Here is a 22,797-nt window from a genome sequence, read left to right as displayed (position 1 = left end):
ATACGTTGTTTAGAGTAGTTCATGTAGTGAAAAATTCTTAAAAAAACTTGCTACCACCTAGCAAACATATATGTTAACCAGGACCTTCGAGAGGGGAGGGGGGGCACAAGGGGCCAGTTGACCCGGGCGCCAAGCTTCAAAGGGCGCCGGACGACCCATCGTAATTATTTTTTTTTACAGTAGATAGAAAACATTTTAATGACTAACAATGTGAAACCTGCTTAGTTTTTGTATTTGAGTTTTAAACTTTAGTATTCGGAATATAAATGCAAGAATTGTAAAAATATCACAAAATAACTTTCAATTAGATTTATAGGTGGCATTAGAATCTATAAGAGAAAAAATATGCTGACCTCATTTTTCGTCTGCTAAACCTGAGAAAGTGAAAGCAAAAATCCATTACTCGTGCCCCGTTTTTTATTCTCTCATTAAAATTTCTTTGATGTCTAATTAGAAGCTAAGCAACTACTCTTACGAAAAAAATGACTTAGTAGTAGTTGAATTATACACGGAACCGGGCGTGTTCCGTAAACCCATCAGCTTCTAGCCAGGCTAGCTCGTGCTCAATTGCATGGAAGATTATGCGCTATGGTAATTATAGTGGTGGCTGATCTAATTTCGTTTTAAGTCAGTCGACACAGATAGCACTTACAACTTCGTTTGGTAGTGCGTTCCATGGGTGAGCGACGTGGTTATTGAAGAAGTTGAAGCGAACAAAGCAGTTGTTGACGATTTCGCGATGAAAGCGCTACTTTTTCAAGTAGTATTTTGGCTGCTGAAGCAAGAGAGTGAATAGCGTCGCATCTTTTAGGCAGATAAGCAGCCTTGCCTCTACCAGTACCCGGCCAATTATCAAGTAGGTCTATTGGGTTCAAAAAAGGGCGCCATTCTCCAATTTTGACCGGGCGCCATTGACGCTCTCGAAGGCCTTGATATTAACTAGATATCTAACTCGCACTTCCGCAGTGAAGCAAATCTTTTGCCAGACTGAAATGATGCACTGACATATCAAAGCAAAACAAAAATGAATTATTGTCAGTTTAAATAAAAACGGCTACCAGCATTAAAAGCTTTAAAATCACTTTTTCTTACGGAATTTTTGTGAAGCTAGACATCTAGTTAATATATATCATTGCCACCAGGTACCACTTTGACTAATATTTCTATTTTTTTATAGCATGTATATAAAGAATTTTGAAATGAGCAGATCTCCTCATTTCATCAATTTGCAAAAAACTGTTACATCGTCTAAACTCAGTGCGTTTAAAGGATGTTATATCTTTGAGATCAGTTCTTTACACGCCAGACATGGAAAAATTTTATGACTCCGATTGCTACTAAAGTTATTTGACAGTTAGTTCCCATTTCCGCATACGACTTATAGTAAGACAAATATCTAAGGAAACTTGAATTTGATTTTCTTATGACGAAAACTTAATGTTGTTAAAAAATTGAAACATGTTTGGACGCACTAACAGTGAATTTTTAAAACTGAGGATGGAAGAGAATTCGTATACTCGCACTTTATCTGCTTCCCTTGATATGCATCTTTCCTTTATTTGTTTTAACTTCTCCATTTTTAATGAAAATTTTAAAAGAATATGGATAATTATAAACTAAACTTAATTATTTACAATTTAAAAAAAACACACACACAAAAAAACATCGATGAATAGTATGGTATTAAAAAGTAACCATCGCTCATTACTTGTGTATTATTACTTGTGTAAATTATTATTATTATTATTATTATTTTATTATTATTATTATTATTATTATTATTATTATTTTATTATTATTATTATTATTATTATTATTATTATTATTATTATTATTATTATTATTATTATTATTATTATTATTATTATTATTATTATTATTATTATTGTTATTATTATATACTATTATATATTACTTGTGTAAATTATTATTACTTGTGTAAATGAATGTTGAAATTGAAACAACTCATGAAATTTTATTTCATTTCAAAATATAATTAAATAATTTAAAAGTGAATCTTAAAATAGCAAAATGTATAGCATAACCGACTAGAATTAATCAAATCTGAAGAAAGACATCAAGCCTTTTAGAATATGATAAATTAATAAACTTGTTCGTGTGAAAAAAAAACATGCTATGTAAATCTTGGTCTTTCCTTTAGCTTTTCACTTCCAGTTTTTAAAGACTCGTCTTTACTAGATTTACGAATAATATCTATAACTTTCAACAGCTTTTCTTGTCTCGCTTTGTGAATACGTTTACCAGAAAATATTTCCTCAGCCTTTTTAAGGTAAAAAAGTGCATCGGAGAAGTTTTTTTGATCTAAATTTAAGGTCCCTATTAGTTCATACAACTCTGCACATTCTACAGATAAGTCCCCATAAGTAATTTCATACTCCTCTACACACTTCTGTAAAGCATCCTTTGCTTCCACATAACGATTTTGTTGAATGAGAACCTTACAAAGCGTAGACTGAAGTGATAATATTTTTTCTCTATCAAGGTTCTCAGTATGAATTTTTAAAGCTTCTTGAATATGATATTCAACTTTTGAATAGTCAACTAGTTCCTTTCTACTTTCCACTTTACTCAAAAGTAAATGAACATTTGCTATTTTATCTGTATTTTTTGATTTATTTAAATATTCCAGTGCCTTTAAACCAGCTTCATTTGCTGTTGATATATTTATATGCTCACCATTCATCAGTTCCAAGTTGATAAGTTGGATGTAAAGTTTGGCCATTTTTAAATTTTTGTTTTTAGCCATTCCATTTGCAGCTGCTAAAGCTGTCTCAAGATACTCAACTGCCAGACCTGTTTGTCCCATTTTACCCACAGTCTTAGACAAAGAAGAAAGAACTTTGATTTTTACCTCCAAAAATATATCAGTTGCAGCATTGCAACTATCAGAAATAAGTTTAGCCTTTTGAAAACAATTTTCAGCTGTTTTATATTTACGGAGTTGATAATGTGCAAGACCCATCGCAAGATACAGTTTTAGAAGTAAAAGCTGTACTTCATGACTTTCCTCATTCATTTTTAACAGCAACTCATTTGCTAATTTAACATGCTTTAATGTCTGCTGTGGAAAATATTTTTCTTTTAAATAGGCATTAGCTAATTCAATATGTGCTTCAGCAACTTTCCAGTGTGTTTTTCCATATATTATTTTAGATAATGCAAGACAGCGAACTTTATCACATTTCAGCAACTCTAGGTTATTTTCGTAGTTTTTTGCTTTAAGTTGAAGAATGATTTCTTCAGGTTTTAATTGACTTTTATTTTCTTCAAAAATATCATTGATTCTTTCATCTTGGTTTAAATCTGAAATAAAGAGCAATACTATAGAATTATAATTTAAAAGAATTTGCTTTAAATCTTTCTATAACTAAAAAAAGATTAAAATGATCATGTGTTTTTGTCTTCCTTTAATTTATTTATTTATTTATTTATTTAAATATATATATATATATATATATATATATATATATATATATATATATATATATATATATATATATATATATATATATATATATATATATATGAATTTAAACTTAGATAATATTAATATAAGATACATAATATAGATAAACATGATTTAAAAATTAGAATAAATTGGTAAAAGATCATAAAATTCTCTAAAGATCTAAATATATATATCATAATTAATTTTATGATTAAAGTTGTTAAGATTATTTTTAAAAAAAATCATAAAATAATATTTTAAAAAAACCAGAACATCTTGACAATATCTATCAAAAAGGAAGTTTCTTTTTCCTTAGGATTTAAAAGAAACCCCTTCTTGAAAGAAGACCCAACAATAAACAAGCAACAATTTAAGTTTTTTTTGTTTTGTTTTATTTGGCTGAAAATGGAGGCTGCTCTGATTTGAGATATGATTTAACAGAGTAAAAGTAGAAATTTTTATTATTTTTTTTCACTTTATCCAGCTTAAACTTTTTCACTTTATCCAGCTGAAGCTGAGATTATTTTCCCCAAAAAATGTAAACAGTTGATTAATTGACGAAAAAGTTTTTTTTTGCTTTTAATACAGCAAAAATCTTATCAATTTAAAAGCTCAATGGATGCACCTAGCCAATAGAAACTTATTTTTAAAAGTAATTTAACTGTTAGTAAACAAAATTTACCTTTAATATATTGCAAGATATTTTGTGACAAAAAATATTAGTGATCATAAATGGTTTGGTTTATTTCAGTTCAAATGCAATTTCTTGCAATTTATAAAACTTGATGTTATTACAAAGAATTTAACTTGATGCTGTTAACAGTTGCAAACTCCGCTGTCAAATCTAGTTATCTACAGAAAATAGTATGTTATGTCTTATTTTAAAAACTTATAAGAAAAAAATCCTCAAAATCATTCAATTGACAATTTCAAAGCAGAAAAAGTTTCTTGCTAACACAACTTGAAGTACTAATAACAAATACAGATACTAGGAAGCCTAGGGTACTAGTTTAGTTCCCAAAATCATGGACAAGAAATGTTAGGCGCCTGAAATTAATTTTTGACCATTATCACACAATTTTAACAATAACTAGGGACAGACAAAAATCATTAGAAAAGTGTGAAAAACATGTCAAACTTTAATAAAAATTGCAAAAAACACAGTAAAAATACATTATCATAATAATGCAATAAACAGAAACTGTGTTTTAACTAAGATTTTATGGCTGTTTGTTGCTGAAGTCTACATGATTTTACACAATTATTACTTAGCTTATTGAATTAAAAGCCATCATAATGTGAAGTGCTAGATTGTTGCCATTAAAGCTTTGATGCTGTGGTGTATTAAAAAGCGTATATCAGCCAATGCTCTGCTCTGCTCTGCATCTACTGAATTACAGGGTACAGACAGATATTGAATAGCAAGCTCAAACAGATGTAAAAAATGATCACCTGATGAGAACCAAAATGTCAGTGGCTTCATATCGTTATCAATCTCTTTAACAGCCAGCTTATAGGCAGCAGTTTCACTTGTTAGAATGTGTTTCTTATCATTATAGCACAGTATGTCATGCATTCTATGCCAAAGTTTTAGTTTGCTGTGGATCAAACATTTGAACTGATTGCAGTAGTCAGGCAATAACATTTAATCAGTTTAGCTGTACCATCGCTGTACAAAGCATGCTGCCATTCTAATAAATCAGTTGATGCTAACTTTTCTGAAGAATCTGTGAATCACAAAAACAAGTTAGGCCTACCATCAGTGAGGTGAGTGAAGTATTTATGTGATACATTAAAAATTATTCCTTTCTACCATTAAAATGGATGAATAAAAGCTTTAAATATGAAAAACTGACAGAGAGGTGTAGTGGACTTTTTAAAAGTAACAGAAAATGATTCTGACTTTTTAAAAGTAACAGAAAGTGATTCTGACAAAAATAGGAATTTCTAAGAAAACACGGCAAGTGATTTTCCTTAAAGAAAAGAGCTTAAAATATCTTAGAAAGAAAAATATGAAAATATCTTAAAAATAATACAAAATTAGCTTAAAATATCTTAGAAAGATCTTAAAATATAGAATATTTTAAAATCTATTCTTAAAGGAAAGATCTTAAAATAAATTTTAAGTGCCCAACTATTCTAGCTCTTTTTATACAGTTTTTCAATGTCAAAATGATGAAAGGATACATTTTGAAATTTCCTCTATTGTCTCTTATAAGCAAATCTCAAAAAAGTAAACTTTCTTAGAAGCAATGTTTACCAAAAATTATGCTGGTGAAAACGTAGATGCTCTAAAACAACTGTAAAGCTACTAATATATTTGAACTTTTAAAAAGAAAAAAGACTTTTTGTTTTTGTAAAAGTTCAAATATACTTAGTAATATTTATGCTATATAACTATAAATATATAAATATTGTAATTAATATTAAATTTTAATGAAAATAATATGTATTATAACAATAGTAATATTTAAGAAAATCGTGGTTACAATAACATCAAAGTATATAAAACGCTTTAAGATTATAAGAGAATAGGACCTATACCTGTCAACTTAATGTAATAAATCAGAGGTTTACTACATACCATTTGGTATCTCCTCTGTATTTTTGTTAAACTCTGACAAGCTTTTAGCGATTTCGATATCTGTATGGGGTTTTTTTTCATCGTTTTCTTCACTAAAGTCTGAATTACTTTTTTCTTCGTCGCTACATTCAGCCATCTTTGTTTCCATAGCCTCGCTTTTACAAAATAATTTTACGGAAACATTGTCTCGGCTCAAAATCTTTGAAAAGTTCAAGATGAATACGTTTAAATCTGCATCTAAGAGTAGATTTAATTCCTCGTTCCCTCTAAACACCCATTCCATAAGGTAATTAAAAATTTCATTATTTAAGAATAAGAAAAAAATTTTTTAGAGAGCTGAAGCTTTATCAGATTTAAAAAATGAAATATCCTCGAGTCAGTGGGAGAAGATTTCACGAATAGAAATGAGCATCTTGAAAAGATTTTTTTAAAAAGTACATTACCATCTATCTTTTCGAAAATTTTTTAAATCGTTGTTATATTCACAATCCAACGGTGGTTTTAAAGGCCGGATAGTTTAGTTTAGAACTTCCAACGGTAGTTTACCGGTTCATTTACTTAGCACTTCACTGAGTGAGTTTATGACAGGATCTGATGTTACCAAAAGCATAATAAACAAATTTTATATTTGTGAAAATGCTTCATTTTCTTCTGGTATGGTGCTCGCAGAATAGACGAAAATAATTACTGCGGGCCTCTTGAGACTCTTCTGAGAGCTGCTCAATTGCAAGAATACTTGTTTTGATAACTCAGAACTACGCACAACAATTTTGTGCTTAGTAACAAGCATATAGTATCTCGGATATAGTTTTAGATAAAGAGTTTTAGTTTCGGAACAAAGTTTTGCAATGTTGATTAAATTAATATCACAGCCGTAGGATTGCGTTCTTAATAAAATACTGAATATTTTAATGAGATTAATGTTTAAGTCCGTAATCTCACTATTATTTCCAACTTCATAAAGAAACTGCGAGCTGTATTCCCATCATTTGTACTCACAAATCTAAGTTTTGTTTTGAAGTCAAATAAAAGGTTATGCTACAATGTTTAATTTGTGTGATTGCTGTATAAGACTATTTTACAAATAAGTTGAATGTGTTTTATCAGAAAAACTAATATTATCTCTTTGCATGATTCAGCACAATCACATCTCGTGGAATAGTACTGGGAATATTTAGACAAGCCATTTTAAGAAACAGATCCGTTTGGGTAGCACTGTTTTTTCAATAGTTCCAATGTCTAGTTCTAAGAGTTCAAATTGGTTGCAGACGCAAACATTATATCCTTCTGATTTGTTTGATCTCTCAGTACCAAATATTCTGACACTTGTTCTATAAGTTGTTCCTTCTCTACAAACTCTAAGCATATTTTGATTTTGTTACCTGCATCTTGAATGCACTTCATTTACACTTGGGCTATCAGATTGTGTCACTAAGATTTCCTGGGACTACGGCAAGTAAGATTGTTGAGCGAATGAAGCAAATGATGTTATGGTCCTCATTTTCTAGATAGTTTCATCTTTTAATATCCTCATCTTCCACTTACAAGCACCACTTTCAAACACTCTTTTCATGAATCAATCAAATAAAACATAAAACAAACAGAAATTTTAAATAAGCATTGATTTACTTTTATAATCTAAAAACAAAATAATACCACACATTACCAACTGATGTCCTTTTTATTTAGACAGTTGTGTTCTATCAAGGTCAATTCTTATCTTTTTGTAGGCAACTTATTACGTGTTCAATTACGACAAAAACAAGAAATACAGGAAAAAAAAACAAGAAAATACAGGAAAAGAAAGAGGAAACTTCTAATTAATAAAAAAAGTTGTGAAATGGTATCAAAATATTTATTTTCTATTAGATTAAGATTATTAAGATTTAGATTAAGGGTTTTAACTAACAATAATTAAACATAAATTAATATTAGCTTTATGAACATTTGTCATGCTGATAATAATTTTCTACGAATATTTAAACATCGGATACTCATTTTCACCATAGCATGTAAAGAATGAAATAAATAGTAAATAACTTACTTTTACATAATAATAATAATAGTAATAATAATAATAATAATAATAATAATAATAATAATAATAATAATAATAATAATAATAATAATAATAATAATAATAATAATAATAATAATAATAATAATAATAATAATAATAATAACAATAATAATAATAATAATAAAAATAATAATAATAATAATAATAATAATAATAATAATATAACAATAATAATAATAATAATAATAACAATAATAATAATAATAATAATAATAACAATAATAATAATAATAATAATAATAATAATAATAATAACAATAACAATAATAGTAATAATAATAATAATAACAAAAATAATAATAATAATAAAAATAATAATAATAATAATAATAATAATAACAATAATAATAATAATAATAACAATAATAATAATAGTAATAATAATAACAATAATAACAATAATAATAATAATAATAATAATAATAATAATAATAACAATAATAATAATAATAATAATAATAATAATAATAATAATAATAATAATAATAATAATAATAATAATAATAATAATAATAATAATAATAGTAATAATAACAATAATAATAATAATAAAAATGATAATAATAATAAAAATAATAACAATAATAATAACAATAACAACAATAATAATAATAATAATAATAATAATAATAATAATAATAATAATAATAATAATAATAATAATAATAATAATAATAGTAATAATAATAATAATAATAATAGTAATAACAATAATAATAATAATAATAATAATAATAATAATAATAATAATAATAATAATAATAATAATAATAATAATAATAATAATAATAATAATAATAATAATAATAATAATAATAATAATAATAATAATAATAATAATAATAATAATAGTAATAACATTATTATAGTACTGAATCAGAGTACTGATACATAGGTTAGAAGATGTAGTATAATACCTAAAGATTTTACGCTTTAAAGACCTTACGTATCATAACGCCCATGCCAAATGGCCCTATTGGCCCTCTCTGATATGGCTTTGATGTAATTATCAATAAAATTAAGTTTTAATCTATTAACATAAAAAGAATAATAGTAACCTTTTTTTTAAATTTTAAACAATTAGTCAAACTTTTGAAAAATTTTATAAACAAATTGTTGATTTGAAGTGAGTAGTCTTGCTGTTTCCCAAGAATCTATCTGTATATATCCCAAGAATCTATCTGTATATCTTTAGATTTAAAATCTAGAAGAACACTTGGTTTAAAATTTTTTTAAAGCTTCGATTTCGCTGCGCTGGGCGAAATTTTTAGAGTTTTTTGGATGCGTTGCAGCTGAGCACAGTAAATCTTAGCAGTAATTACTTGCCCACTTTTCATCACCTCAAATCTAGGCTACAAAATTCACAAGAGAAGTATGCTAGAATAAGAGTCAAAAAATCAATCTTTACTTATCACACTTTTTAAAAACAATTATATCAGGTTTAATTGTCGCGCGATTTAAACGATCGAAGAGTATTTTACCAAAAGAATATTTACTTTCATCATTAAGAACTTTGGGTATTTCAAAAACATCGATAGTTTCCTTTCACTTTTGATTACGTTACTAATAATTTCAACTGTCTTTAATGAAAGCACATATATTAAAATCTGAAACAGCTCCGAGAGTTACAATCATTAAGTATTATGCAATTTCTTTAAAATAAAACCGGTACATAATGACCTAGATTTATAATGATCTAGGTCATTATGTACCGGTTTTATAGTAAAACTTATTCACTGCATTTTTGGCGAAAAAGTTTAAAATCTTAAGTAAAATGTTTATTTTACTCGGGAAAAAAAGCATTAAGTACATTTTTCAAGCTCGTCTCTAAGTTTAGGAGATGACTAGAGGTATTTCTTGATGATGCCTCTATGCATCTCATCATTAAAAAACACATCTAGTCATCTCCTCATGTGTTCCTTAAGAACTAAATCCTGCTTTGATTAGTTAAATCGCAATAAGTAAACTGCCATGAATAAAATCTTTAACTGATTTTTGTAAAAAAGTTGTGGTTCCTGTGTTTTGGAGAATATTTGCAAATTTTTTTGCTCTAACAAAGTGATCTTTTTTACCATTCGTAAAATTTCTTATGTTTTAAAGTTGTCATCAGCTTTTGTCCTTGTCTAGTAAGAATTTCAATAATGTTGTATAATTTATATTTTTTTCTAACTTTTATAGAATGACTTGTAACTTATTTAACCATAAGAATTTGCTTGCTGTACTAAATCTAAAAGAAAATCTAAATATTTTCTCATAGGCGCTATACAGAAGCTTAAATGCTTTTTGAAGAATTATAGTTGACTGAAACATAATTGAAATGTAAAAAGTGATAAAATTGATAATGGAAAAATTAAAAAAAAAAACACTGCTTTTCAATTGCAAAAAGTTGAAAATATTAAAAAAAAAAATCTCTAAGCTATCACCAAAACAGTTTTTTGTTTTTTGTTTTTTTCACATTAATTTCTGTTTTAACTTTATGTGTGCATATGTAGCATCTGTTATCTTTTTTTATTTTTATGTAATGTTGGTTAAAGGAAGATGGCTACAAGGTTATTAGTTAAAAATTTCCCTGCTGAATTTACTGATGAAGATAAAAGACAATTTCTTTTTTTGTTTGGTGCAGAAGAAATTCTTTGCATGTCTCAATTTGGAAAAATGAAGAATTCCTGTTTTGTATCTTTCCAAAATTCGTTTTCAGCTAAACAAGCTCTGGAATCTTTACACCAGTTTGAACTTTTAGATCACAAGCTTGTTGCAGAATATGCTAAACCATATCATTCAAAAATCGCAAATAAGTTACAAAGTAAAATGATTTTAGATTATGCAGATAAAAAAGATAAACCAGAAAATGAAGTCCAAACAATAGAAGAGGAGGATCAAAATACTGGTATTTGTCCAAAACTTGGTATTACTCATGAATTCCCAAAGCATTTAAGTTATCGATACCCTGAACCTAATGTAATGATTTTGACAAATATTGCGAATGCTTTAGCTACTATACCTAAATTCTATATTCAAGTAATACATTTAATGAATAAAATGAATCTTCCTCCACCCTTCACAGGTCCTACTTTAACTCCACCTATACCTGGTGATTCAATACAACTTAAAGATGCTTGTGTTGATACAGCTGATTTACATAGTTTTCTATCTAGTGATGAATCAGAATTGGAAAGTGATTCTGAGAATGTTACAAAACCAGCAATTTATCAAGTCAATCAAGTTGGCAGTGGTCCTTTACGTAAGCGTAAAAAGTTAAAAACTCTTCCTTCTGCTGAGCAAGAAAAATTTAATGTTTTAAAAAGTAAAGCCCCTGAATCTATTGAAAATACTTTTGAGCTAGCATCTACAACAAAGCGATTTGAGTTTAAGCTAGCAGCTAGTATTCAAGAAGTTGTTGAAGGAAGAAAACAACCACAAGTGAGTTACAATGTATTTGATGAGCGGGGACAATTTGGTAAGATGCAGCCTCTGCAAAAAGTTGAATCCGATGAAAGTTCTGAAGAAGAAATAAGTGAGCAAAAACAGTATATCTCTTCCTCTCAGTTAAAGGATAATCGAATTTCAGCAGATGAAATTCTTGCCATGACTCAGTTTAAAAAGTATGCATCTGGAGATGTTACAAATCGTTTATATATAAAAAATCTTTCAAAGCAAGTTCAAACTGATGACTTACTTTTTATATACGGTCGATTTATTCGTCATTGTTCAGATGAAGAAAAAGCATTACTAGACATAAGGTTAATGCAAGAAGGACGTATGAAAGGACAAGCCTTTATTACTTTCCCATGTGAAAAAATAGCAGAAAAAGCTTTAAAGCAAACACATGGTTACATACTACAAGGTAAACCAATGGTTGTCCAGTTTGGAAGATCAAAAGATCAATAATTAATAAATTGAAAAAAGTTGAATAAAGAATAAATTGATCAAAGTTTCTGAAAGTTAATTCATTTTTAATTGATAAAAGTAGTATTTAAAGTGTATATTTAATATTTTATGGTTTGTTTCATAAAACTTTTAACTTAAAGATTAACTTTTAATTACTAGTTAGTTAATGAGAGTACAGGTAGTAAATGCTTATAAGTTTAAGATTTCATTTAGAGTCAAATAAGAGTGAAGAGTTCCTTTTGGTCTATAGGATTTCAGTAATTACTGATATTTTTCAATAGTTAAGTATGTGATAAATGTGTATATACTGTATAAAATGCATTTATGTTTAACATATACAAAATGGTAGTTGAAGTATGAAATGTTTGGAAAAGGTTTAATAACTTTGGAATTTATAAATATTTATATATATTATTTAGTATGTGTATAATATTAATTATTTACATAAATATACTGTATGCATACAAATGCACCTTAACCAATGAATTTCTTTAGTAAAACTAGTCAAATATTGTTTACAAGAAAAAATATATATATATGGCTGATCAAGAAGAGGTTTTGCCTGATGGATGGATAAAATCATTTTCAAAAAGATTTAACAAACATTACTACTTTAACAGTCTAACAAATGAATCGATATGGGAGAACCCTTTCCAAAATAACAATGAGGTTTACATATTTTCTCTCAATTTATTTTTTAACCTTTACAAATTTGTATTTGTTTTTTCAGGTTTATTTGCAGATATGTAAGTTTTCATTACGCAAAACATAAGAAAACCTTAAACAGTGTGTTTGTGTTAAGGTTTGAGTGATAGAAGATATCTATGTGATATCTTTTGGAGCTATCCAACCAATCTTAGTAACAAAATCTTAGTAACAAAAGTATTTTTAAGAAAGTTGTTTCAAACAGTAAATAGCAATCTTGATGTCAATATTTATTGACGATGTTAGTGGATGTTGTTGATGATGATGCATAATCTTTTTCATGATTTTTTTTTTACATATTTAGTTCTTAGTACATATATTATTAGTACATATATTTTTGTTGATTAAAAAGAATAAATAAAAATTTATAGCAAATTTTTCATATATTTTTTTAGGTTAAATCAACTTGCAAAAATATACCAGAATTGGGAAATGACTCTACTAAATGCCATCATATTAAAGAAAACAGTAGTTTTAAAACTCCTTCATTGTGTGCTGCTGAACTTAAGAAGTTGGTGAAAAAAGATGATGGTGTATATCCTAAAGACTTAATTAACTTAAAAATCAAAAATTGGGCAAATGATGTTGAATCTAGTCATAAAAAGGATACAAATAGTAACTTATTAAAGAAAAGTTTACCGATCATAAAACCAGTAGAGTCATGTATTTCAAATAATTTTAACAAAGGTACATTGTCAAGTAAAATTTTAAATACAAGGAAACGTTCAGCCTCTGACTTTCCTATTTCTTCAACGCTTTTGCCTTTGGAATCAAATTCAAGCATAAAGAATTCAGCCAAAGTTCCATCAAAAGCTAGATCAGTTTGTAGTGAAAACTCATTTCATTCTGATATTAGCACAAACAGAACAACTGTTCATAGTAAAGGTATTAGTGTATCCCCAACAGCCAAACTTAGCTCAGTTTCTAACATTGACTTAACAAAGAAAATTATTCAAGAAAAGACACCAATCAAAAAGTTATCCTCTCTTCATAAAATTGAAAAGTTAACTCCTGCTATGAAAAATTATCTGGAAAAGAAAAGTGTTAAGGCATTTGATCAAAGTATTAACATTCCTAGATATGTTTCATATAAAAAGACTGCTATCAACAAAACTCCTACATTTTCTTCAAAAGATATTGCAAAAGTAAAAGAAAGTGTACTTGCTCAATATTCCACCAAAAATATAAGAGAAAAGCCTTTACCTACTTTGAAGCCATTAAAATTAGATACACACTTACCTAAGAAAAGTAAGCTAATTGACTCAATTTCTGTTGTAGATAAATCTTTAGATTCTGTAAACCCATTCTTTGACCAAAAATTAAGCAATAGAACAAACTATATTGATATAAATCCAGCCAAAAATGGTACTACAATCTCTGCTGAGGTTTCTTCGCCATCAGTTAAAACTCAGCCTGTGACTCCAAATTTTACAACAAAAATATTGCAGGAAGACTTCAATGAGCCTATGCAGTTTGAAAGTGATATAGTTTTTGATGAACCAGAATTTGTTGGCAGTATCTCTGAAAGACAAGATTATAAATTAATGCAAAACCAGACATTATCTGAAGGTACAAACTTTTCATCATTAAATAGCAATTTATCAAAGGAAGAATTGAACTCCCTGAAGCCAGATGAAGATATGGAAATTGATGATGCTTCTGATTACAAAGAAAAAATTTTGAAAGAAGTAATGTTTCTAGTATATACAATATAGTAATACAATATAATGTTAAAGATTATAATTGTACTATACTAAAATTTAAAAAGAAAAGTTCATCGAAGTAAAACAGTTTAAAGGTTAAAATGTTTTTAGATTTGAAATTTGAGATTTTCTTAATCACCTCTTAGATTCGTGAGATCAGAGAAGAAAGAATTGTACAAAAGCCTCAGGTATTTTAAAGCTATTATTTCTGTATTATTTTTATATTATTTCTATATTATTTTTCCTGTTATTTTTCTGTAATTGTCTTTCTATCCTTAGATAGTTGAACATTTTAATGAATTTAAAATTTGCTTTTTTTTTTTGAATTGCTAGACTACAGATCATGACAGTGCTTTATTACCTACTTATACTGTAAGTGTTCATTTTGCCTCATAATGTTTATAAAAAGAATGTTTGTAAAGATTGTTTACGTTTTAGATATTGATGCATCATTCTTTTGATGGTCAAAATATTTTAGCATGTTGTGATATTTTGAACTTCATGTCCATATTCATCTAAGTTCATGTCATAATTACTATTGTTTTAAAATGTTACTATTTTCTTACAAAAGTGGTTAAGTCTTTTTGCACAAAGTTTCTGAAGTATAATTTTGTTTGATTTAAAGATTTGTTTAAAAAACCCAAATGTACCTATAATTATTTAGTTTTTTTAATTGATTGCATAATTATAAAAATATTTTGTTTAAAAAGATGACATTCTTAAAAAACAAAAGAGAAAATCATAAATTTTTGTACCTGGTATTAAAACAAATTTTTATAACTAAGACACAATAGTACAATAAATGTTTAAATAATCATACACAAAATTAGAGAAATAATTGTTTCACACAGGTATAATATTTTTATTAGGTAAAAATTTAGGATTTTTTAGTCAAATTAAACTGGTCATTATTCATAGGTTTATATAGAATTTACAATTTTCAAAGTTTTTTCATCAACAACCAATTTTCATTCAGAAGATTAATGTCATTTAGTTTAGCCATGTCATAATAGTAGTTAAAAATTTCTAAAGTTTCTAAAAATTTAAAATAATTTAAAATGGTATCTTTAAATTGTTACACAGTCAATGATTTTAAAGACACGAAATAGTATATCTACAAACTTTTCTTTTCAGGATCCTTTATACATTGTTGTCGATACAAATGTTCTACTCGGGCACCTAAAGTTTATTTCAGAACTAAAAGACTATCACTTTCCTGGTTGTTACTTTTATAAGTTTAAAAATTGTTTATTATTGTTAACTTGTATTTATCATAATAATAAATTCTTATAAAAATAATTACAAAAAATTAACTTCTAAGGTGTGGGAGCTCCAATTCTAATTATTCCGTGGATGGTACTTCAAGAATTGGATTCACTTAAGGTATACTTTCATCTTGGTATATAGTAAAAAAATTGTTTTACTGGTAACAAGTAACTTTTTGATCATGAAACAATGGACAAATGTAATAGTTCTTTATATTTATTTTAGGATGCTGTTAATAGAACTCACACTGAAACAAATGAAGATGGCGTTGAGGTCAGCTGAATTTATATTTTTGTAGTTATGTCAATTAAAATGGTTATTTGAAATTGGTAAAATGTATGTCTGTCTGTGTGTCTGTGTGTCTGTCTGTGTGTCTGTATGAAAATGAATATATATATATATATATATATATATATATATATATATATAGTATGTACATAAAGTATGTATGGGGAAGGGGGGTTACCAAAAAACATACAATATATGTGTATATTTATCAAAAATTATTCTCACTTATAATAATAATTGTAAAATAAATGCATAAAAAAATATATAAAAAAACAAGATATTACTTACAAAGGTAAATAAAAATCTTAAAAATAATAAATTAGATAAAAAAAAAACTATTTAAAGCTGTAAAGTTTTATAACTGCAAATAAATTTCTTTAAATTTTTTTAGAAGGCACAAAATACTAAATTTTATCCTTTTTTACTTCTTCTTTTTTTGATGGAAGATCAGATGTAATAACCTGGATATAGGGTACAAAGAAAAGTGGAGATATAGTTCTTTCATGGAGTTGCATTAGTTTTGATAAGAGATAACATTTGTTTTGAGGTTTATAGAATTATAATAATAATAATATAATTAATAGTAGATACAAAATCTTTTACATAAAAATCAAGTTACAGGTTTATTTTGGCATGTTGGTTTATTTTAACTAGAAATAAAGTTTTAACATTGATTTTAGCAAGTTGCAACTTTGAAAATTCAATTTTTACTTTAGTATCAACCTAAAAATTAGGATTTTTTTTCTTTGGTTACAATAGAGACAGGCTGAAGATTATTCTTTTTGTATAAAAATCTTAAATTAAAAAAAAAAATTAAATTCAATAAAAAGACAGAAAATGAGGTTTTTTTGTTATCATTTTAAAATCTTTTTCTAATCTTTATACTCTCTTCAAATTTCTAAAAGAATTTTGTTTAGGTGTCATCAACAAAGTTAAACATACTTGCCAGACAAGCCATAAAGTTCATTAGTAACTGCTTGGAGGGAGGACATCCGCGTTTGAAGGGAGAATCTGTTATAGAAGTATGTTTTTAGTTGAGAGAAAGTATGCTTTTAATTTATGCAATCAATGTAAACAATTTTGTTTTCTTCTAACAGATCTCTTTTCAGATTTGTTTTCTTCTGAAGAAAAAAAAGTGTGCAAGCACAAAAAACCTTTTAGATTTAAAAAAAAGAACAACTATACTTAAGTTTGAAAAAAAAGAAAGTTTAGATGTTTTAGTTGGGATTAAGCAGTTTTGATTTTTGCGCAAAATATTTGATGCTTTTAGATTGATTTATTTGTATAAATATTTTTTTGACTTTTCTTTCCTTTATATGATTGCTTAACTAAACTTAACTAAATTCAAGAAAAGTTACTTTACAATTATTTATAGAGAAAAGTTTAATTCTTCTACACTAATAAAAATTTCCACTTGAAATGTCCTTTTTGTGATAAGTTTTAACTTATTTGAATAAAAATTTTTTAGGCTAGTTTAGCAATAGAAGGTTTCGATGAAGTGAGTAATGATGACAATATCATTCATTGTGCTCTTGCATTAAAGAAACGAGGTATTTGATTAAGTTGAATTAAGTATAATATCTTATTAAAGTATGGGAAGATGTTTTAGTTTTTAAAAATTATAAGATAAATCTTTAAAATCATTTTATTCTTTTGGTTTTAAAGAGAAGCAAGAGATCTTTAAAAAATCCAGTTAATAGCTAGCCAAAAAAAAAAAGATGCAGAAAATCAGATTCTGAAAAAAAATTAGATCCTGAAATAGGTGGTGATGAATTGTTTTTACATCAAAAATGTGTTTATTCAAAAAAAATTTTTAAGTTTGTATCTTATACTTGTTTCTGAGACTGACAATCAAAATTGTTTTAAATGTAAATAGGAAGGACTTGTAGTTGTCTCAATTAAAAAGCAAGTGATGACCTTTTTAACAATCTATACAACAAAATTACCTGAACCAATAATTTCTATAAAATATAAAAGACCAGCTACGTATTTAGAAGAAATAGAATTGCAAAATTATAGTAGCATTAGTAAAGAGTCACATGTGTAAAAGTATTTCAATAAAATATGTACCATCAATTGCATAAAGGTTTTAATCAACCAAAAAGATTATAAATTATAGATTGTATTGAATGTTTATTTTTTATCGGAGGAATGAGAAATATAATGTGACAAGATCTTTAACTAAAACCTGTTTTTTAGTTCATTTGTTTATTTCTTGTATAAGAGTTACATTACTCAAGTTATTTTTAAAACTTCTACTCAAAGTTATTTCACATCTTCTTCTTATTTATTGTTTTTCTTGTTATTATAAATTAGCATAATAGTTTAAAATCTGAGTTTTTTTTTAGCCAATCACAGTCATATTGTTGTGCTGTCTAATGATAGAAACTTGTGTAACAAATCCACTATTATTGGCATTAAAGCATTTTCGCAGCCGGTATAATTTTTATTGCTTTTAAATTGTAAAAAAAGTCATTCAGTGCAAAGATTTATTTATTTCTTGTTATAGGCTATTATTTTTGGTCTAAGAAGTCTGTTTCAAGATGGTACTGTAGCTATAAAGAAAGAAAACTATGAGGGTATTGATTTTCTCTATAACTGTTTTGTGTTGATATTTTAAGTCCAGTGTAAAAAGTTTAGACAGAGCCTATGTTCCATATTGCTTTAAAATCACCTAAAGCACTCCGAGCAGTAGGAAGGTGGTTCCCAAAAATTTTCAAAATTTATTTTCGGTTTACTGACCTTTTATTAAATGTTTATTGATCATGATATCAACCACTCTGCCTTGCTAAAATTTCCCATTAAAAATTTCTGTAAGTATTTTTAAGGGGATCAATATTACTTGATTTTTTGCTTTAGAGTTTTATGAAGAGTTTAAAATTCAAGATATGATAAGTCAAAGAAAAAAACAGGTGTTTCTTTATTCTATTCATTTGGGTTCCTTTCTTACCTTCATTTTTTGCTTTTGTTTATTTGATTCAAAGCAACTTTTATTTATTAAAGGCAGATCAAATGTCATGTGAGCTTCAGTGCATTTTACGTGAAGCATTTTCTAAGATTATTGAAACTGAAATGAAGAAAGCATATGAAGATAACCTATGGTGAACATTATTTACTGATTTTTTAGAATACTCATTTTTTTGGTATTATTTTTTCATCTAAATGTTATATTATTCACTTATCCAGGTTAAAGATAATAAAAATTCAACCTCCTTGGACTTTAAATGATACCTTTGTACTTTTGGAAAGGTAAAACTTTCTATATGAGGTTTGATTTATGTGATGTATATGATGTAATTTATATTTAATATATTTAGTGTGATATGTATATAAGGTTGATATATATAGAGTTGAAAATTTTTCATCATAAAATGTTTCATTGTAGATATAGGATTTGATTCTGAAAATGATTTGAAGATTGCATTTTAGACATTGGATTGCAGTTTTTGGAATGATAGTTCAACGATCATTAGAGAAAAAAATCACCCAACTCAAACATATGTTTCAAGCTTGTGAAGGTATATTAATATTTTGTAATTCTAATTATGTTGAGAGTTCTCTAATCATAATTATTATGATTGAATTATGGTAATTACGATTTAGTGCGGATTAACTCATTTTGCATACTCTGTTAAGTTAAATTGTAGAAGAATTTTTTTTTAAATTCTGATGTTAAATCATAGCACTGTAGCTGTAGTGCTGCAAAAAAATAGATTGTACAATTGTTTTATTTTTGTTACAGGTAAAGCTGGAGATTTAGATTCAGTGAAACAACTGTTGAATGAGAGTCTTCTTATATTTGAAGGATTTTCAAATTATTCTGAGTATGAAATTTTTGTTGCTGTATAATGAGTGATAAATTCAAGATGGATTGATTATTATAGTTGATAAAAAAAAATACAACAGTTGTACAAGCGTTTTTGTTTTTTTATCACTTTTATTACAAAAAATTTGAATTTTTAAACTTAAATATGGCTTTCTTTAAGTTTATTATTTTTTTAATTTTGACGTTAAATTGCTATAAAATAAAAGTTATAGAGTCTGAATGATTAAAAGTTCAACAGTTTTTGAGTGCAAACGTGTATTGTGAGGGTTGATGGAAGGAGGAGGGGGGAGTTTTAAATGTTGAAAAATTTAATCATTTTATAGTTGAATAAGTACTTTAAATAAACGTTTAATAAACTATAAATTAACTTTTATTACAACTTATGCGATTTTTAAAAGTGATTTTTTTTCCTAGCTATGATGAAATGCTAACAAACGCTATATCTGGTGTACGTGTACTTATTACAAAGTGCAACGATATCATAAAACGAGAATATCCAATCCATCAACTTCCTTCCGCTTCTCACATTAGTGAAATCTCTAACGAAAATGTACTACATGTTACTAAGTAGTTTTATTAAAACGACTAAATAAAAGTGACATTTCTTTAGAACTACGTGTTAAAATTTATTTATTTATTTTTTTTAACATAAAAACAAACGTTTCCGCTTGTTAGGTTTCATTACCAGTTAAATCCAAAGAAGGATTTACGAGAAGCGAAGAATTCATTTCCGCTCCTAATCTCAACGTCATGCAAACTTTCGAGGCTTTGTGGGTAACAGTCAAAAGATTTAGGTAATTCAAGGGTTTAGATTGTATTTTTTCATATCCGGTGTTTTCGTGCATTTAAAATATATTTTGAAATCTCAGGTGATGGAAAAGTTTAAGCTTGAAATGCATATTCGTTAATAAATCAGAAAAATTAATTTTTAAATTGTTTGATAACAATATGAATTTAATTTTACAATTTTTAATGAGTCACTTGTTTTAATTATGAGGACCTTTTTTTTTTAGTGCATTAATCTTCCACAGTTTGGATTATCCCAGCCCACTTTTGAAGGAACTAGATCCAAATGAACCTAAACCTTCACGAAAAGAGGCCCTTGAGTGTTTAAGCACTCTCACTTCTTGTTTGTCGCGACTTGTCATTACAATTCAAAGGTTTGTTATGTTTTTTGTCACTCTCAGTATATGAAAACTTGCTTTTAACATATTTTGCCGAGAAAATACGTTTTTTGCGTTTTTGTTTCGCTTTGTTTTGATATAAATAAATTTATTGGAAACTCAGTAATTAAACAATGAGAACAAGCCTTCGGAAACGCAATCAGTATATACCCAACTGAGTTAAGTTTTACTGCATTGGAAAAAATATTAAAAGTCTTGTAATTTAATTATAAATTGCAAAGGATAGATAAGTTATTTTTAATCGTCAAAATTTTTTGTTTATTCAAAGCATATGAAAGTGTTAATTGGAGTTTTTTTATTTTTGAAACAAAATTTTTTAAACTTTAGTACTTATTTTCGACTTCTTGTAATTTTGAATTTGGTTTTGAATTTGGTTTAGTATTTTATTGGTGGAAGTTGAACGTTTACCATCTTCTGAGGTTGTGTCGAATCTTCTGCAAGCGCTAAGTCACTTCATGAATAAGGTTTTGCTTTAGCGTATATCTTTTATTGTTTTTTTATTTGTTGATTTTTTTAAATCTGTTTTAATTTCATTCAGTTTTATTCAGAAACCATCTACCTATTTTTTAATAGGTTATGAAAAAACAGTGTTCTCTGAAAGTCGAAGAGCTTTTACAATTTTGTCTCAGTGCAAATACAAGGTATTTTCTTTTAAATAAAGTCTCGTTCAAATTTAAACTTTATTATATCATTACTAATATTCGCCAATCATTGTTGTTTATTTGCATTTCAGAAATGTTTTGGTTCAAGGTTTGTCTCAGTTAGACCACTCCTATGCTATGTTGCAACAGTGTGTCGATTATACAAACGGATAATTATGAATTGCAAGAATTCCGTGTCAACATCAAATTGCACGACTCAAATTTGATGACGTGTCTATTAGGAAACTACGACGCTCCTTTTTTGCAATTTCAATATTTTGCTCTTCTTTTATAAAAACAATAAAACTAATTAAAATTGGCGCATAAAGCATGTTTTGATCTTGTTTCGACTTAGCAGAATATAATAGTGTCACGAGTACACTTTTGGCTACTTTTTTATGTTTTTCAAATTGCGTGAGAATCTCGGTTCGATTTGATGATTTTTAAAAATCGAACTTTTTAAAAAAAAATTTTACATGAGATTTTTCATCGGTTAGACAATAGTTAAAGGATTCCTACATGGTTACCTACTATGGTTCCATTTATTCATAAAACAATATCGTTTTAGTTGGTGGAAGATTTAGAAAGTCGCGTGTTGATATTAGCTTTTCTCATCCTGTAAATATTGCGTAAATTAACATCTTCGAAATATTTGTGAGTTGCTTTTTTTCGAGTTGCATCGGCGTTTTATCATTTTTTATCGAATGTAAGTAATTTTTTTTTTTTTGTAGAAACCTTGTTTGAAAAAATTAGTGATATTTCTGTTGTTTTACAAACTTTATTGAAGAATTTTTTTTCTGTTCTTATAGAGAATTTAAAATAAATGATAAAATTCTGTCCTAACGATAAAAGTAGAAGGATTTTAAAATAGTTTAACTAAATTTTTCTTTAACAAACTATAATTTTTGTCTTAAAAAAAAATCATGCAAAAGTTGATTGGTATTTTTGTTTAAAACAAAAATTCTTATTTTTTCCTGTATATTCTGTCACAAAAAGAGAAAATTAACATCTACCAATCAAATGTTAGGGACAGACTGATGATGGCTGAGGATTACTGATGATAGCTGTCATCATAGCTTTTCAGTAATACATAGGAGATTTCGATTTGTCAAATTTTGAGACGGGCTCGAGAATTTTTGAAAACTTTGTACTTGATTACTTAA

General features: G+C 26.9%; 3 protein-coding genes across 7 annotated transcripts; 2 read left to right on the top strand and 1 right to left on the bottom strand.

Moving 5' to 3' along the window:
• Nucleotides 1-1,955: 1,955 nt before the first annotated feature.
• Nucleotides 1,956-6,220, bottom strand: LOC145182046 (tetratricopeptide repeat protein 23-like). Of its 4 annotated transcripts, XM_090099841.1 has the most exons (4): nt 6,054-6,215; nt 4,922-5,196; nt 4,152-4,321; nt 1,956-3,324 (listed from the first exon to the last, which is right to left on the bottom strand). In XM_090099841.1, exon 4 carries the CDS (start codon nt 3,035-3,037, stop codon nt 2,135-2,137), a length of 903 nt encoding a protein of 300 aa, XP_089955967.1. In that variant the 5' UTR covers nt 3,038-3,324; nt 4,152-4,321; nt 4,922-5,196; nt 6,054-6,215; the 3' UTR covers nt 1,956-2,134. The 4 variants fall into 4 exon arrangements, with proteins under 4 accessions (XP_089955967.1, XP_089955966.1, XP_089955964.1 ...); XM_090099840.1 differs by having other exon boundaries at nt 4,152-5,196; XM_090099838.1 differs by lacking the exons at nt 4,152-4,321; nt 4,922-5,196 and having other exon boundaries at nt 6,054-6,220.
• Nucleotides 6,221-9,915: 3,695 nt separating this feature from the next.
• LOC145181900 (RNA-binding region-containing protein 3-like) lies at nt 9,916-12,074 on the top strand. Its single transcript, XM_080057092.2, has one exon. The coding sequence runs from the start codon at nt 10,672-10,674 to the stop codon at nt 12,019-12,021; it is 1,350 nt and encodes a 449-aa protein (XP_079913218.2). The 5' UTR covers nt 9,916-10,671; the 3' UTR covers nt 12,022-12,074.
• A 418-nt stretch (nt 12,075-12,492) lies between these two features.
• LOC145181161 (uncharacterized) lies at nt 12,493-21,962 on the top strand. Of its 2 annotated transcripts, none has more exons than XR_016456233.1 (22): nt 12,493-12,690; nt 13,122-14,414; nt 14,576-14,617; nt 14,763-14,801; nt 15,564-15,648; nt 15,751-15,812; nt 15,921-15,968; nt 16,901-17,005; nt 17,452-17,533; nt 18,332-18,420; nt 18,493-18,562; nt 18,843-18,895; nt 18,987-19,084; nt 19,170-19,232; nt 19,369-19,501; nt 19,726-19,807; nt 20,224-20,359; nt 20,485-20,603; nt 20,823-20,969; nt 21,373-21,457; nt 21,567-21,634; nt 21,727-21,962. XR_016456233.1 is itself a non-coding variant. In XM_090099824.1 (22 exons), the coding sequence occupies exons 1-22, from the start codon at nt 12,559-12,561 to the stop codon at nt 21,806-21,808; spliced, it is 3,069 nt and encodes a 1,022-aa protein (XP_089955950.1). In that variant the 5' UTR covers nt 12,493-12,558; the 3' UTR covers nt 21,809-21,962. The 2 variants fall into 2 exon arrangements, 1 of the variants encoding a protein (XP_089955950.1); XM_090099824.1 differs by having other exon boundaries at nt 19,413-19,501.
• Nucleotides 21,963-22,797: the final 835 nt, after the last annotated feature.

This window comes from Hydra viridissima, unplaced genomic scaffold (genome assembly GCF_058129835.1).
Source record: "Hydra viridissima isolate aposymbiotic clone 2 unplaced genomic scaffold, HvirCarnegie_v1 scaffold_10, whole genome shotgun sequence".
In the NCBI taxonomy this organism is placed as follows: domain Eukaryota; kingdom Metazoa; phylum Cnidaria; class Hydrozoa; order Anthoathecata; family Hydridae; genus Hydra; species Hydra viridissima.
The sequence above is the reverse complement of the archived record's forward strand: the minus strand, read 5'-3'. Positions and strand labels throughout refer to the sequence as shown.

What these genes read in the sequence shown, in the direction of transcription:
- LOC145181900 (XM_080057092.2), top strand. Translation starts at nt 10,672, where the DNA reads ATGGCTACAAGGTTATTAGTTAAAAATTTCCCTGCTGAATTTACTGAT.
- LOC145182046 (XM_090099838.1), bottom strand. Translation starts at nt 6,201, where the DNA reads ATGGAAACAAAGATGGCTGAATGTAGCGACGAAGAAAAAAGTAATTCA. An exon ending in TACAGAGGAGATACCAAATG is followed by an intron (nt 3,325 to 6,053) that starts GTATGTAGTAAA and finishes TCTTTATTTCAG; the next exon opens with ATTTAAACCAAGATGAAAGA.
- LOC145181161 (XM_090099824.1), top strand. Translation starts at nt 12,559, where the DNA reads ATGGCTGATCAAGAAGAGGTTTTGCCTGATGGATGGATAAAATCATTT. An exon ending in CAAATGAAGATGGCGTTGAG is followed by an intron (nt 15,969 to 16,900) that starts GTCAGCTGAATT and finishes AATTTTGTTTAG; the next exon opens with GTGTCATCAACAAAGTTAAA. An exon ending in AGGGAGAATCTGTTATAGAA is followed by an intron (nt 17,006 to 17,451) that starts GTATGTTTTTAG and finishes AAAATTTTTTAG; the next exon opens with GCTAGTTTAGCAATAGAAGG.